The following is a 15,539-nucleotide window of genomic DNA, read 5'->3' on the forward strand; positions in this document are numbered from 1 at the left end:
AGACAGAACTCATAATACCGCGAGATGTGCTCAAATGGGTAAAAAAGGGACGCCGACGAGCTTACGGGCGACCTTATAATGTCCCTTGCGGGCCCGCGTGCAAATCGTTTGCGGGCTTCGACTTTATATAATGTACCTCGCGGTTTTTACTTTTTTCCCCGTTTCATCTAGCAATCTTTGAAACAATGATGCATATAGCGTTGCGTTATATTCGTCGTGTGCAGCATCTATGAATAGGTAAAGATAATTTAATGGGTTTTATAAAAAGACTTCGTAATGCTGATCTTCTATTCGTAAATTTTTTAACTTTTAGAATATGACTTGCCACATGGATAAGTATCATAAATGTTTATTATGTTTTAAGTTCTGGAATATTGAAGTATTGTCCTGCTAGTCAACATCTTCCTTTTAAAATATCACTTTAATTGATTTCTATTTAAAGGGCAGAAACCCCACAGACCTTGATCTGGAACAATATCAGGGATGAATCCTACCTATAATAGATATAAGTCAAATACATATAAATGGAAGGATACTATAAAGCAATATTTTTTTAAATATATTTGACTGAATTATCCGTTTTTTATTTTGTTTATAATCATCTAGTATATATTTATAAGGATTATTAAAGTAATAAATTGATTGCCACATTCAAACGGTTCTTCTATAATAATAAGTATTGATATTATAAATCACTAGTTTTTGTTAAATACATGTACAGGACATATCTATCCATTTATGGACATATGTATACATTTATGAACTTATTTATCCGTTTTACATTTTATATATCTAGTATATATTTATAAGCATTATTAACGTAATAAATTTGTGGCTAACATTAAACAATTTGTTGACTTACATCTAAAACTAGGCTTTTTAATTGTAATACCTGATTATGCGGCTCATTGCTCTGAATTGCGAGACGAGCCTTTCGTTCATATAATTTTTACCATTTATCACACTGATATGACTCTAACTCTTATGGACTGTATCGATACAGGTACACGAAGAGAAATTTAAATAAAAAATTCTAGGTTTGTAGGGAAAAGTGCCTAAGAGACAGATTATAGAAGTTAGTTTTTTGGTTATAGAATCAGGTAATCTTTATGATACTCTGTTTCAAAAATTGTTATAACTACAGAAAAAAATTTGAAAATAAATATAGTTTGACTCTGAGAGTCTTTTAACAAAGAACGTAACGATTTTTACCACAGACCTACTCTATGAACATATGAACATGTCCTTTTACATAAGTTACACTCGTAGGACTTCAGTCGTTTATAGGCCATATCTGAGGATAAGAACTGTGAGATGATTTCGCATAATTGATTTTGGATCATGTCTCACATCGATGGTGCTTCGACTGATAATGCACCATATAAAGGAACTATGAGGAAAGTTGTTTTAATTCAAATTTTTTCGGAAATCAATCACACTAATACGGCATCAGTATTCGGTAGTTTATGCATCGAATCAATGTGATTTTTGAGCGGCTTTTGATATACAAATGCCTTTTCGCACAAATCGCACTTGTATGGTTTCATTTGATTGTGCGCTATGTTCTTGTGAACTGTTAAGAGACCCTTTCGTCCAAACGAATTTCCACATACAGCACACGAATACCTGTTCAATTGTTTATGCATCCAATCAATGTGATTTTTTAGCGACTTTTTATAACCAAATGCCTTTTCGCACAGTTCACATTTATACGGCTTCAGTTGGTTATGGACGGAATCAAAGTGAACTGACAAAAGACTCTTCCGCGTAAAAGTTTTTTCACACAAATCGCACTTATATGGCTTCAGTTGTTTATGCACCCAATCAATGTGATTTTTGAGCATCTTCTTATATCCAAATGACTTGTCACAAATATCGCACTGAAAGAGTGGATTGTGTTTTACATTGATATGCTGCTTCATATTTGAATTTAATCCAAATATTTTCGGACATAGATCGCACTTGATCCCGTTCAATTGTTTATGCACCCAATTAATGTGATTTTTGAGTGTGCTCTTACATCCAAATGCCTTTTCGCATAAATCGCACTTATGCGGCTTCAGTTTTTTATGCACCCAATCGATGTGATTCTTAAGTGTCTTCTCATATCCAAATGACTTTTCACACAAATCACACTTATATGGCCTCAGTTGTTTATGCACCCAATCAATATGATTTCTAAGCGTCTTTTTATATCCAAGGGCCATTCCACATAAATCACACCTGAAGGGCTTGGGTCGATTGTGCTGTTTGTTGGTATGTTGCTCCAAGGAACATTTTCGCATAAATGTTTTGGGACATTTAACACAATGAAAGGGCTTCAGTATATCGTGCACTTTGACATGCTGCTTCAGAGAACCCTTTCGCTTAAATGTTTTCGTACATAGATCACATTTGTGCGGCTTCGATTGATTGTATTCCGTACTCCCTTGTACTCTTAAATTACTCTTTTGCTTCAATGACATTTTACATGAATCACGATGATACGGCTGCAGTTGTTTTTGGACCTCATCGATGTCTTGAATAAAAGTACGTAGTTGCTCAATTGTTCTGGAAAATTCATCACATTCATCGGAATTTAATTTATAATCTAATTTTTGGTCTGGTATTACATCTTTTCTTCCGGAATCGCTTATAATTTTCTCCTGGAATGTTTCTTGCTTTTCTGTAAATTCACTGCTCCGAGTCATCTGTAAAAATATAGACTGTTTTATGTACAATTATTTGTAAAAAAAAAAGAAAAATATTCTCACATTATTGATAAACCTTACATGACCGTCTCTTACAATGTGATTTTGAAAGCTCATAGTGTTGGCGTACAAAATTTAGTCCTTTGAAATGAAATATTTTGATCGTTCTCCACTGTATCATCAGATTCTTGTTTTATACTGAAATAGTAATGTAAGTTACACGAAATAGTTCAAACTATATTGTAATAAATATAAAATTAACAGTTATTACTTTAATGAAAAGTTGAGTTGATTGTTGAATTCAGCCTTTTCACTGCTGCAAGCCCACTTATCTGCAAAAATCGATATGCGTGAATTTGTATAATACATATTATGACCATTTTAGAATTTAACCTAACGGGGATCCGGCTGCCAAAATTAACCATGATATTATCGTCTGCTCTTTTGCAAAAACAATATGGTATACATGTATGGGTTATTTTGATCGTCGAATCGACTGTCTCTTTTAATTAAGTTCTAATAAAATTTACACACTAAAATTATATTATATTGTACACAGTCATTCTTACTTTATAAATAATAAAATTAGAAAGAGGCTAAATTATAGAGAATCTATCACAGTCTTCTACTCTCTCCGATCACCGATGTTTGCTTATAGCTTAATCGAACGATCGTAAACAAACACTAATTTCCAGCGCTCGAAGTCAACGGACTCGACAACGGACGGGCTCAATCATAACAACTTGTCGTCAGTCGAGTAGGGATGTGCGATTCCACTAAGAATCGAATCGATTCTTCACGGCCGATTCCTGAGAGAATCGTTTTTCAAGAATCGATTATTGTGAAAAAGAATCGAAGAATCGATTCCGATTTTCAACTTTTTTTTAAGGATAAAATAAATGAGCAAATATTATTCAGATTATCGATAACTAAATAAGATTGATGGATTTAAATTAATTGAATTACAAAACTATTGAAAATGATTTACAAAACTTTTGATAAATTTGAACTTTTTTTTGAATCACATAATTCCAGTCTTGAGTAATTCTTTGTAAAAATAATAATATATTCAAGAAGTTTCTTGTCACTTAATTGCCACGAAGAGGAATTTTCCTACAGTCGACTAAAAGTTTACGAGAGATACGTTAAAAATATTTTCAAATTGCGTGAGATGAATCGTTCTGTAAGTGAGGATTTCCTTGATCAGGACGTTTCCAGATCGCTGTACGAAGACTTAGAAGAGCTTAAAGAATTTAAAAAATTGGAGAATTAAGTTGAGAAAGATGACATCGATTCGCATATTTTCGAGAATGATTTAATTAAATCGGAGGAAGGAAATCTAAAAAAAAATCCAAAACAAAAAGAAAAAGGCAAAGACTACGAAAAGATAAGAGAAAAAGTGTGAACATCAAACGATTTGTACCGAGAAGGGTAAGTACGCATAAATTTCAAAATTTTTGCAACTGTCTCATAATGTCATTAATAATTAATATGGAATGTCTTCCTCGTTTCCTCATATGTTACAATTGATTGTAAGCCTGAAAGTGTTGGTGAGGGCCATCTTTATATTTTGGTCAAATTACCATGACACGAGTAGATGTTCATCAAGATGAAGTTTTTGAAAAGTAAAGCTTAACCGACAATTCACAGTTTGCTCATTACCAAACAACGGTATGATGAGTTTTCTTAGAAAAATTAAGATGACCTCACAGTAGAACTCCGAACAACACATTAATGTTAGTAGTAGCTGATTCTTCATACGAGCTAATTTCTCTTTGATGCTGAAAAAGTGACTGATACTACGAAAAACAAAATTATTTAAATAAATAGTTATCTAAATAAACTTTTCCAAAAAAAAACATATTTAAAATTTATTTAAAAATTTAAATGTAACATTTAAAATAAACATTATAAATGGTCTATTAAATAACAAGATACAGAGAAAAGTAAAAAAAAATAATGCCAACTCAGCACTAAGTGACATGAAAATAAACCTACAAAGAAGTTCCGTGTACACTTTTTAAATGATCTTTTGAATTTGAAAGTTGCATGAATATCTTATAGTATTTCAATGCATTAAAATTTTTTTAAAAGTGTTCAATATATTTAAAAAGGATTTTTACACTTGAAAGATTTGCATCTACGAAAATTTGCATCTGAGAATTGTTCCGGGGGGGGGGGGCTAGGAAGAAAAAAAGACGCGCGATGTGAGATTTGAAGATAGGTCCTTTTTATCAATATGGGTTAAATATTTAAATGCTTAGGTTAATTGTGTACCGTATAGATGTAAACTGTGAGATGATCCTTTCATTCAAATATTTTAGGCATCAATCACGGCTTTAATCTTTATGGTCGGCGGGTCGGTATCCGCAAACTTAACTGTGAACATTTTTTTATATAAATTGCACTTATTCTGTTGGTTGTGTATCACATCACTGATGACACGATATTTACGTTCAAATGATTTCAGATTTTACCGCATTATTAAAGCTTTTAATAATGATGATAGCTTTTAACGATGATGATTTAATAATCATTTTCTCCAATGATTTTGAGCGTAAATTCATTGATGAAACTTGAACTAATTATGCATCAATGAAATTTGACTTTTAAAAGTTCAAATTTGTATCTACATCCATTCGTAATTATACTTTAAATCAGACTTGAATGACTTGAGTTGGTTGCAACGTTTATTGATATGCTACTTCATAAAATACTTTTGCATACATTTTTCCAGTCATCGATCACACTCATTCCGTTGATTGTGCACCGTATATCTGTGAACTGTTTAATGAGCCTTTTTTCCAAAAGAATTACTACATAAATCACAATTATATGGCTTAATTTTTTGATGCACCGAATTAATGTGACGTGCGAGATTACCATTCTCTCCAAATGCTTTCCGGCATAAATCGCACTAATAGGGCTTCAGTTGTTTATGCATCCAATCAATGTGATTTTTGAGCTCCATTTTATATCCAAATGTCTTTTCACACAAATTGCACTTCTATGGTTTCAGTTGATTATGGACGTAATCGTTATGAACTGTCAAAAGATTCTTCCGCGTTAAGGTTTTTTCACATAAATCGCACCTGTATGACTTCAATTGTGTATGCGCCCAATTAGTGTGATTTTTGAGTGTCTTTTTATATCCAAATGTCTTTTTACATAAATTGCTCTTATACGATTTTAGATTATTATTTAACGTATCAATGTGACGTTGAAGCCTCTTATTTTCTGCAAACGCTTTTTCACATAAATTACATTTATACGGCTTTAATTTTTTATACACACACTCGATGTGCTTTTTGAGCGATTTCTCACATCTAAATGCCGTGTCACATGAACCACACCTGAACGGTTAAGGTCGATTGTGTGTTTTATTGGCATGGTGTTCCATGGAACACTTTCGTACAAATGCTCTTGGACAGTTAGCACAATGAAAGGGCTTCGGTTTATTATGCACTTTATTCATATGCATCTTCATGGAATACTTTTGTTTAAATTTTTTCGGACATCTATCACACTTATACGACTTTAACTGATAGTGCATCGTATCGTTGTGAAGTTCAAAATGATTTTTGTACCAAAATGATATTTCACATAAATCACACTTGAAGAGTTTAAGTCGATTGTGATTTTTATTGATGTGCTGTTTCATATAAAACTTTTGCATATATATCTTTGGACATTTAACACAATTGAAGGTTGTCAGTTGCTCGTGCATCGTACCGTTGTGAACTTCAAAATGTTACTTTTGCCAAAATGATTTTTTACACATATCACATTGGTACCGATGTAGTTCATTATTTATCGGATTAATGAGATTTTCAAGTGTTTTCTTATCCACAAATGACCTTTCCCATAAATTACGCTCATACGACTGCATTTGTTTTTAGACTGAATCGATGTTATGAATAAAAGTGCTTTTTTGTTCAAATGTGTCCGAAGATTCATTATATTCATCGGATTTTAATATATTATACAATTCAGGTTTTACTTCTTTGCTTTCGAATTCGCATATGATTTCCTCATCTAATGTTTCTTGATTTTTTAGAAAATCACGATTCTGAGTCATCTGAAAAGATATATTATAGTATTAGAAGTGAAAAAAGAATAAATATTATTGTACTAATAGCAAATCTTACCACATGACCGACTCCTATAATGTGTTTTTTGTAGTTCCAGTTCATGGTAGGGATGTAGGTAACCATGTCCTTCGAAATGAAGTATTTTTTTCGTACTGTATCACTATACTGTCATACTATATTATCAAGTTCCAGCTTCACTCTGAAAAAGTATTTATAATTACGAAAACTATTTTAATTTTCATTATTATAAATATGAAAATACGAAAAGATAAATTTATTTTTGGATTATATTTTTTTCTGCTGCAAGTTCACTTTTTTATGAAAATTTGTGCGAATTCGTTTTATACACTGAAACGGCGAACGAGCACTAGTCACGCGACGATCAGCGCGCAGATACTCGAGCACTCTCGAGTTTCGGAACATCGATATCGAGTGTTGTCTCGTCATAATTCGAGTATAGGTCACTCGGACTGGTGGCGGGACTGTTCCCTCGTTGCGTCGTGTGCTGTACACACGATGAATCGAGTACCAAACGGTGTATACAAGGAGGATGCGATATTACCGGAGAGCCTTGAGTTTGCTCTTTTAAATACTTAAAATTTATTATGTTAGACGCATATTGTTTAAGTATTTATATGTAGTTCATCGGCTAATACATTATGAATATTAATATTACATAAATATGTATTTATGCATAAATTTTAGTTGTAAATAAACAAACCCCTTTTTTCAATCTTACTGTAGAATTTTAGATCTTTATTTCGAAATCTTACATTTAGTCATACATAGAAAAATTAATTTAAATAGCAGATGGGAAACATAGTAATTTTTCATACTTTTCACCGCAGTATTTTTTAAATAATATTCCGGTAGTTTCGGAACATATTTTCTTGGAAAAAATTGACAGATCTTCGTTCACTCTCCGCACCACGTACGCATAGTAGTGCGAATCAAAATCTTTTTCCTCGTAAGTTTCCATAGTAAAATAACATTTTTTATTGATTCTTACGATATTTATGATTTTACCAAATAATTTATTATGCTGTTGTATATTAATTGGTAAAAACATTCCTACTTCATAGTTAATGCCTTCTAACTCAATTTTTAGCATATTGAAGCAATCTTCTCTATCTGATTCATTTTCTATAAAAATCTGATTATTTATGATTTGGCACAGACGCAATTGCTCTTTTACTCCAATTGTGTACAACAGATTTTTTTTGCAGCTTGTAGAAGTTACTACGGATTTGATCGGTCGATGACGTGACTCGAAACGCATGGTCGAGTAATTGACACATGGTCCTAATAGTGTCAATAATCGAGGATAGTGTATTAAAAAATGATGTTTGGGCTTTAAAGGACCGAATAATTTAATGTAAAGCTCATGATGTTCTTCGATCAATGATTGCAAATAACTTTCATTATCTCGTCGAACAAAATGGCATGCTAAAATATCAAAAATTCGGCGAAGTAAAATAAATAATTGCCAATGCTCATCTTCCTCTTCCACGAAATGTCCAATAAATAAAGGTAAGTATCGTGTGAGGCATGAAATTTCGGAAGCGGACATTTTTAAATTGAACCGTTGTTTTAGATGATTCTCTTTTATTGGTGGTGGTTTGTTACAACCAGTGTGTTTATATTCAAAACATTCTATTTGTTCATTGAGGTCGTTCAATTTAAAAATTTTTTTATCGAAGATAAAAACTTTTAAAATTTGATGTATATCATAAGAGCACACGCCCTCCAAGAAATCGTGCAAAATGTCTATGCTTGTATTTTCCGTGATGTGAAAGTTTTGAATTTCGTGGAAAATACAAGCTTCTCTTATTCCGGATTCATTGACATTTTTTATTTTAGCGTCTAAATCATAATCATCACGTTTTCGAATTTTTGATTTTACTTCAATAGTTGCGAGGCTAGCTTCTTCATTAGTGAGTTTACAAATTCTGCAGTAAAAATCGGTTGTGAATGATTTCGTAAAACCAAAAATATCATTCAAGCCTAAATTATCACCTAACACCAATAGCAATTCAAATTTAACTACGAACGATTTAGAATCAACACAGATTTTCACTCCATTTTGCCTGAGGTCATTAGCCTCATCGACCAATTTATGGAAGGTCTCCCTGTTCGAAAGCTTTTTCTGCTGTTTAGAATGCATTAATAAGCTAAGAAAAATCGCACATAGACGAGAAGCAATACTAGGAGGTAGACACGCTATTTGAGAGTAGACCGCTGACATTTTATTTTTACCTGCACAGCTGCCCAGTGCATTTCCGCATTCACATTCATCAAAATAAATGAAATATGGAATCACAATATCTTGACAATGTTTTGGGATATATTTTTGCCTGAATAAATCAGCTTGAATAATATTTTTTATAATAAGGGGATTATTTTCCTCAAGTAATTTGGATCTATATTCCATTATGGAATTAAAAACATTTGGAATTTCCAGAAAATGTTTTAAAGTGATCTTTAAAGGCATCACAAGAGCAAATACTGGGTCGAAACTAACATAAGTGTGATTCCCTTCCGATTTTTTTTCTAATACATTTCCTATCTCAGGAACCTGCGGATTACGATAATTGATTTTACGTAATAAATTGAATCTATTATCCTCTGTATTAAGTGGAACAAACAACGTTTTATAATCGTCAAAAACGGAATTTAACTTCATTTTAGTTCTCTCTGACAATTGTTCATTTTCTAATGCTTCTAAAATATCTGCTCGAAGAGATGGTATGAAATGATTTTGATTAAATTTATCAAAAAAATCAATCACGGTATCAACAACCGATCTAGGCAAGTTAGAATCTGCATAAATATTTAAAATAAAAATTAAAAGTTCTTTGATTAAGAAAAAAAGATCCATGATAATAAAGATTCAAAGATAGGGCTATAAATAATAACAATAGAATACAAATTTGTATTATTTTTGTATTGTATTTAACAAATACGTGATTTTTACTTAAAAATGAAATTTACATCTGATAAAATACAAATCTGTATTATTATATCTGTACATATGTTTCAAAAGGATGTGATGTTTAATTTAAAAATTAATTAACATTTGAAAAAAAACCTTATTTCTTATTTATTTGCAATTTTTCAATTAAGTTTTTTGTCACAGCATGAGTCTTATAGACAAAAAATAAGCTCTTATTCATCGGTATCTTATAGATAATAAATTGAAAAAAAGCATGAATTGGCTCACAGGCAATGGGCCATGAACGCAGAGCTGCTTGACACTTAATGCAAGTTAAAATAGCTTTGAACGGATTAGAATAACTTATAATAGTTCCATTAAATACAAGATAAGATTTTGAAATTGATTCAATCGTTCCACATAAAATTACATACAAAGGTATCCTAATAGAAAGTTTTTCTAGAGTTTTTTCGTGATTCTCCCTATCTACAGCTAAATTTGAATCATCCTGTAAAAAAGTATTTGTGTAATTAAAAATAAGAATGAAGAAAATTAGAATAAAGTATGGGTAGAGAAGCTTACCTTAAGATGTAGAAAAAAAGCATCTGCAGCTTGCTTTCTAGTGATCCCTTCGTGAGTGTTGTTCAAGTACCATGGCAAAGCGAAAAGAGCCAATAGATTGTCATGTTTACCTGTACAAATGAAGCAAACAGATATAATTATAAAGATGCACTGACATCGATTATCAAATATTTACATGAAATAAATTAATTACCTGCATCTATTAAAGGTTGGTGCTTTTTCTTGAAATTTTTTATGTTTTGGCCAGAGGCAACTTTCACAATTGCCATAAATTTTTCAGCGATGATTGGCCATTGAGTTTCAAAAAAAGTTTCACTTCTTGCATAAAACTCGGTAGTTATTTTAGTAGAAATATAAAATTCGTTAATTATAGTCTCAAAATCAGATACCAACTGCAAGAGACCATGTAACATAATAATAATTATAATATTTGTAAACAATTCAAAGATCTATATTTTATAAAGTGGTAGATTACCAATGATATTGACGAGTGATCTAGAAGGCATTTAAACGAATGAACATAAAGTGTCGGTGTTAATAGGAAATTTTTTCCTTCTTTTTTACACAACAAATCGATCCTCTGCTTGAAAGTGTCTGTCCACCTTGCTGAAACTATAACGTCGTTATACTTTTCTCGATCGGCATCAATCAAGCAGTCGTAAAATGAAGCAAAAAGCTCTGTAAAATACATAATAAAATATTAATTTATTATACATTGTCATTTTTATGCGTGTTTGAAAATATTAGATAAAAATTAGATAAAAATAAATGCATGTATATTAGCAAACTAAAGATACAAAATATTCATGTAACAATTTGAAGTACATGACCAATTTTTAAAACTTACGTTTTTTGGCAGACTCTGTACTTATTGAAGCTGCTTTATCAGTGGCATTTTCTTCAATGTCGTCGTCGTCGTCGACGATAATTCCTACTTTTCGATACTTTCTTCTAACTTCTTTATAGGACCAATACAATTTTCCTCCCTCAGATACTTCCAAGGTGGTGCTGGTGCTTTTGGCGTGTTCTATGTACCACAAATCTTTTTCAGTGGTTGGGAAAACTTCAGCCAGTTGATCACGCAACCACACGAAAACAGGAGTAGTTATTCTGCAATTGATTACATTAAAACTATTTTATTAAACATGAACAAATTTGTAAGTTCAAATCACTACAAAAGTTTTCTACACATACATTATAATTTACATAGAATTAAAGCATAAAAATCACAGTTAAATAATAGAGAGTACACATAGAAATGAAACTCTTAATCTACAATTAGTAAGAAAAGGTCTATTTTTAACATAAAGTAGTTGAAGAGTAAATTTCAAAGTTGTTGATTTGGCAAAGCATCCCTTGGTTTTACATACTTGACTTGAAATCCTGTCAAGTATTAAGAAAAATACTGCTAATAAATATTAAACATTTAATATAAACTTTAAAATAAGTTTATTTTCTTTACGTTAGTGACAACATTTAAATATATAATGCCTGGAGTGACTTACATATAAAACAGAGGGTCTTTATTAATGTATCTGTATATAACAATGGGAATAACTTTAGAAAAGTCGACTTTTCCAAATTTTTCATATTTTCTCAAAATAAAATTCCCTTGGTCACTGCCCTCAATTAAATAATAAATTTCATTTTTTTTAAAAGTAAATGGTTCTGTAATACATACTTTAATCAGATCAACAACAAAAATTAAAAATAATCTATAGAGATGGAAAAAAAAATTAAAACCTTCCACTGGTGTTTCTAAATTTGATCGCTTACAGGGATTATCAATTTCTGCTACAATAGTATCTTCTGGTGAATGTGGTCTCTTATTATTTATAATATTATTGTTAGTATTTGAAGAGGATTCACTATTTCTATCCAAATGTAAATTTTTCTCAAAAAAATAAGATGAGATAAATGAATTTTTTTTACTTATTGAGAAAGGCTTTAAAAGTGACTCAATATTTGAAATTTCAACTGTGTAAAATTGCTCTGACTCTATTCCGCAATCTAAGAAAGATTAAAATGAAAAAAATAAAGGCTATAGATGTAAGAAGTTTAGTCCTATATTTATGCTTACTTACCCCAAAAGTGTTTGCAAACATCTGCCAAATCTGGATATTCTTTTTCAAAAGAATCCATGCTGGAGACTAATACAGGAGTATTTTGAAACAATCACCAATTCAGATCGAAGTTGTTGGTTAGATTTATAAATAACGCACGCGGCACTGAATAAACTTAATAATTATACACGATGATTATGTATACACGTATATATACACGTATATAGCAACAATAATAACAGCAGTGCGATAAAGATTTGCAGAAATGCAACTCACGATACAATCGTATGTTTTTGCACGATACTTCAGAGTCTTTAAAACTCTTGCAAAAGTGTGTGTCGTGCTTTGTCTTTAAAGCGGGAGAATCACACGTGTGGCGCGGGACGGTTACTCGACCATCGAGTATCTAGCACACGATGACGTTTAGTTAGCAGCGCCACGGCAGTTTGAGTGTCGTATTCACGACGCTGTGTGCGGCTCACTCGTTCGCCGTTTCAGTGTACATGTGAAATGACCATATTAGAATTTAACCTAAAAGGATTCGTCTGCTTTTTTGCAAAAATAACATACAGGTTTACATGTATGGATTATTTTGATCATCGAATCGATACTCTCTTTTAACTTTGCGCTTATACGATTTATAAACTATTAACATACTATTTTAAACATTGATTATTACTTTATTATAGAAAGAGCCAAATTGAAGAAAATCGCCTATTGGCAGCTAACCTTTCCGATCTTTGATGTCTTCTGCTATACTTAATCGAACGATCAAATATAAACACTTAGTTCTAGCGCTCGAAATCAACGGACTTAATCATAACAACTTAGTTAGCTCGTCGTCAGTAGACTCGAAGTTTTCGGGAAATACGTTACAAATATTTTCGAATTGTGTGAGATGAATCGTTCTGTAAGTGAGGATTTCCTTGATCTGGACGTATCCAGAACGCTGTATGAAGACTTAGAGGAGTTTAAAGAATCAAATGACTTGGAGGATCAATATGAGAAAGATGGCATCGATTCCAAATTGCTGAATGAAGACTTAAAGATGAATGAAGCGCTTAATAAATCAGAGGAAACACCCAAAAGCGATTTCATTTCTTTGAGTAATTCCAGTTCACTGTATGAAGACTTGGAGGTGAATAGAGCACTTGTCAAAAGTGAATCGAAAATTTATAAGAGAAATCCCGGTCAGATAAAGAAAAAAAAATTTAAAGCCAAGAAAAATGAATGTATAAATATCATTCAAACCCGCTCTATGAGCGCAAGAAAAAGTGATAAGTACGTATACATTTCAAATTTTCTTCAACCGTCGCATGATGTTTTCAATTATTAATATGAAATTTGCTCCTCGATTTTTCAAATTTTACAGTTCTCTTAATTTACGGCCACCCACCGTTCAGATTTCGTCGGGGACCATCAATTTCGTACACGCTGACATATTCATCAAAATAAAGTACAAGAAAAGAAAAGATAAATTTGAATTCTCCACAATACCAATTGTCGGTAAAAATGATTTCTGAGGATAGCACACAGTTGATCATCAAAGAAAACATCAGGTTTCTTGTATGGAGAGATAGATGTCACTAGCAGTTGTTTTCATCTTCTCATTCTCGTGTAGAAAACATTCAATATAGAATCCGAAAAAATTGACTGCTTTTATTAAAAAATGCTTTTGCTCAGTACGAATTACTGAATTAATTTTTGCGACAAAAAAAATTATGTTTTGAATTTATTTGACTAGTTAAATTTCACATATCTAATAAAAATCAAAAATTATGTTTTAAATAGCCACTCTCTGATTATATTGTTCTTTTTATTTATATTGACATACGTGCTTTAATTTTTTCGTTCTGTTATAGCAGCAGCAGAACCGCAAATTCGCGGACCATTAGTTTTATATTATACGAATGGTGATTCGTCAAATCGGAATAAACGTAGTATCAATAATGTATCGCAGCTGTTCTCGGTCAAGCATGCATGGCCTCAGATGCCAAAATATTTTTTCGCTAATGGATTTGCTACGTTGGATTTTCGTACTTACGCCTGTTTTCATTTCTGTTCGAGGGTATGGTAAAACCAACGCAAAAAAAGAATGTTCCCAGACAGCATTTTCTTTTTTTATATTGCACTTTTTCTGCTTTAAACTGTATAAACATTGTTCTTTGAGTTAATTCGTTTTTTTTCAAAATATTTTTCAGTAGATATCAGATAAAATTGCCTCACCATATTTCAGGTTGGACGATCAATAGTCTTATTTGTTATTTCTTATAATGAAAATATATGTTTTACTTGTGTGAGATTTCTTTTATATTGTTAAAAGTGATTTATTAATCCTTCGAGATTCGAAGAATACGCTTGGGGGAAAAGTGGAACGTGCTCGGGTTGATTTTTATCCATCCATTTTCTATAAAAGTTAATCACTTTTATTTTACGAATATTAGGGAACTCTCTTCTTAATTATTTTAAAAATTGTACGCAACTGATATAATTCCTTATAAATTTTCTTTTGCTTCGTGCACGATGAAGCGTTTGACAGATCTTGGTCATTGAAAAAAGTATTCCTATAAATATAGTTTCCACTCACGCACGGTAGGTTCTTCAACGACAAATAATTTTCAATTGCCTGTAAATTAATGCATCTTGCTCCTAGTACTATGCTTTTGCCGTATTCTTCATTTCTCACGCCTGTATAGAAACGGAGCAGAACCATAAAAGTGAGTTAGCAAGTCAAAGAAAGAGAGAAAAACGACAAAAACGATTCATGACGCTCGTGGATAAATCCTTGAGCACCCGCGCACACTCGCAAATACGTTCTTGTGCATCTTGCGTATACAGCTCATACCCCTTCTCACTTTCTCTCTCTCTCGCTCTACCATTTTGCTAAATAATAAATATGAGGGTAGGTATATATCCTAGGAGTATACACAGGCGCGTTTACATGTGCGCGGGGCTATACCCCGAGGGTGCCATTAGCAGGGCACGACGACGAGGACTGCGGCAGCAGCAGTAGTTGGTACGCCGATATGGTGGTCGGCCCATCGACGACTCGCGTTGACGACTCACTGCCACCTACACCACGAGTTCAACGTCTTTTTTCCTTGCACACACGCGGGGAATAGTAGTAGTAGTAGTACTAGTAGTAGTAGTCGCAGGCCAAGATCGGATCCACGCGCAAATT

At 32.3% G+C, this 15,539-nt stretch overlaps 3 protein-coding genes across 9 annotated transcripts; 1 reads left to right on the forward strand and 2 right to left on the reverse strand.

Moving 5' to 3' along the window:
- Positions 1-841: 841 nt before the first annotated feature.
- LOC106654400 (zinc finger protein 431-like) lies at positions 842-3,384 on the reverse strand. Of its 6 annotated transcripts, none has more exons than XM_014374243.2 (4): positions 3,260-3,384; positions 2,962-3,022; positions 2,787-2,888; positions 842-2,690 (listed from the first exon to the last, which is right to left on the reverse strand). In XM_014374243.2, the coding sequence occupies exons 3-4, from the start codon at positions 2,805-2,807 to the stop codon at positions 1,434-1,436; spliced, it is 1,278 nt and encodes a 425-aa protein (XP_014229729.1). In that variant the 5' UTR covers positions 2,808-2,888; positions 2,962-3,022; positions 3,260-3,384; the 3' UTR covers positions 842-1,433. The 6 variants fall into 6 exon arrangements, with proteins under 6 accessions (XP_014229729.1, XP_014229728.1, XP_014229726.1 ...); XM_014374242.2 differs by having other exon boundaries at positions 842-2,705; XM_014374240.2 differs by having other exon boundaries at positions 842-2,705; positions 2,772-2,888.
- A 6,466-nt stretch (positions 3,385-9,850) lies between these two features.
- On the reverse strand, positions 9,851-12,437 carry LOC111694679. Its single transcript, XM_023463641.1, has 7 exons — positions 12,380-12,437; positions 11,666-11,678; positions 11,143-11,405; positions 10,771-10,973; positions 10,489-10,687; positions 10,296-10,405; positions 9,851-10,221 (listed from the first exon to the last, which is right to left on the reverse strand). The coding sequence occupies exons 1-7, from the start codon at positions 12,435-12,437 to the stop codon at positions 9,871-9,873; spliced, it is 1,197 nt and encodes a 398-aa protein (XP_023319409.1). The 3' UTR covers positions 9,851-9,870.
- Positions 12,438-12,840: 403 nt separating this feature from the next.
- On the forward strand, positions 12,841-14,148 carry LOC106654415. 2 transcript variants are annotated; one of them, XM_014374263.2, is made up of 3 exons: positions 12,841-12,938; positions 13,048-13,639; positions 13,731-14,148. In XM_014374263.2, the coding sequence occupies exons 2-3, from the start codon at positions 13,257-13,259 to the stop codon at positions 13,879-13,881; spliced, it is 534 nt and encodes a 177-aa protein (XP_014229749.1). In that variant the 5' UTR covers positions 12,841-12,938; positions 13,048-13,256; the 3' UTR covers positions 13,882-14,148. The 2 variants fall into 2 exon arrangements, with proteins under 2 accessions (XP_014229749.1, XP_014229750.1); XM_014374264.2 differs by lacking the exon at positions 12,841-12,938 and having other exon boundaries at positions 13,032-13,639.
- Positions 14,149-15,539: the final 1,391 nt, after the last annotated feature.

The sequence above is a fragment of the Trichogramma pretiosum genome, unplaced genomic scaffold, assembly GCF_000599845.2.
Source record: "Trichogramma pretiosum strain Unisexual culture from Peru unplaced genomic scaffold, Tpre_2.0 scaffold47, whole genome shotgun sequence".
Classification (NCBI taxonomy): Eukaryota; Metazoa; Arthropoda; class Insecta; order Hymenoptera; family Trichogrammatidae; genus Trichogramma; species Trichogramma pretiosum.

Bases quoted from the DNA above. Each gene is read 5' to 3' on its own strand.
- LOC106654400 (XM_014374238.2), bottom strand. From the start codon at position 2,807: ATGAGCTTTCAAAATCACATTGTAAGAGACGGTCATGTAAGGTTTATC. The intron at 2,691-2,753 runs GTGAGAATATTT...ATATTTTTACAG, and splicing joins ATGTAAGGTTTATCAATAAT to ATGACTCGGAGCAGTGAATT.
- LOC111694679 (XM_023463641.1), bottom strand. From the start codon at position 12,437: ATGGATTCTTTTGAAAAAGAATATCCAGATTTGGCAGATGTTTGCAAA. The intron at 10,688-10,770 runs GTAATCTACCAC...GGTCTCTTGCAG, and splicing joins ATCACTCGTCAATATCATTG to TTGGTATCTGATTTTGAGAC. The intron at 10,222-10,295 runs GTAAGCTTCTCT...ACTTTTTTACAG, and splicing joins CTTTTTTTCTACATCTTAAG to GATGATTCAAATTTAGCTGT.
- LOC106654415 (XM_014374263.2), top strand. From the start codon at position 13,257: ATGAATCGTTCTGTAAGTGAGGATTTCCTTGATCTGGACGTATCCAGA. The intron at 13,640-13,730 runs GTACGTATACAT...CAAATTTTACAG, and splicing joins AGCGCAAGAAAAAGTGATAA to TTCTCTTAATTTACGGCCAC.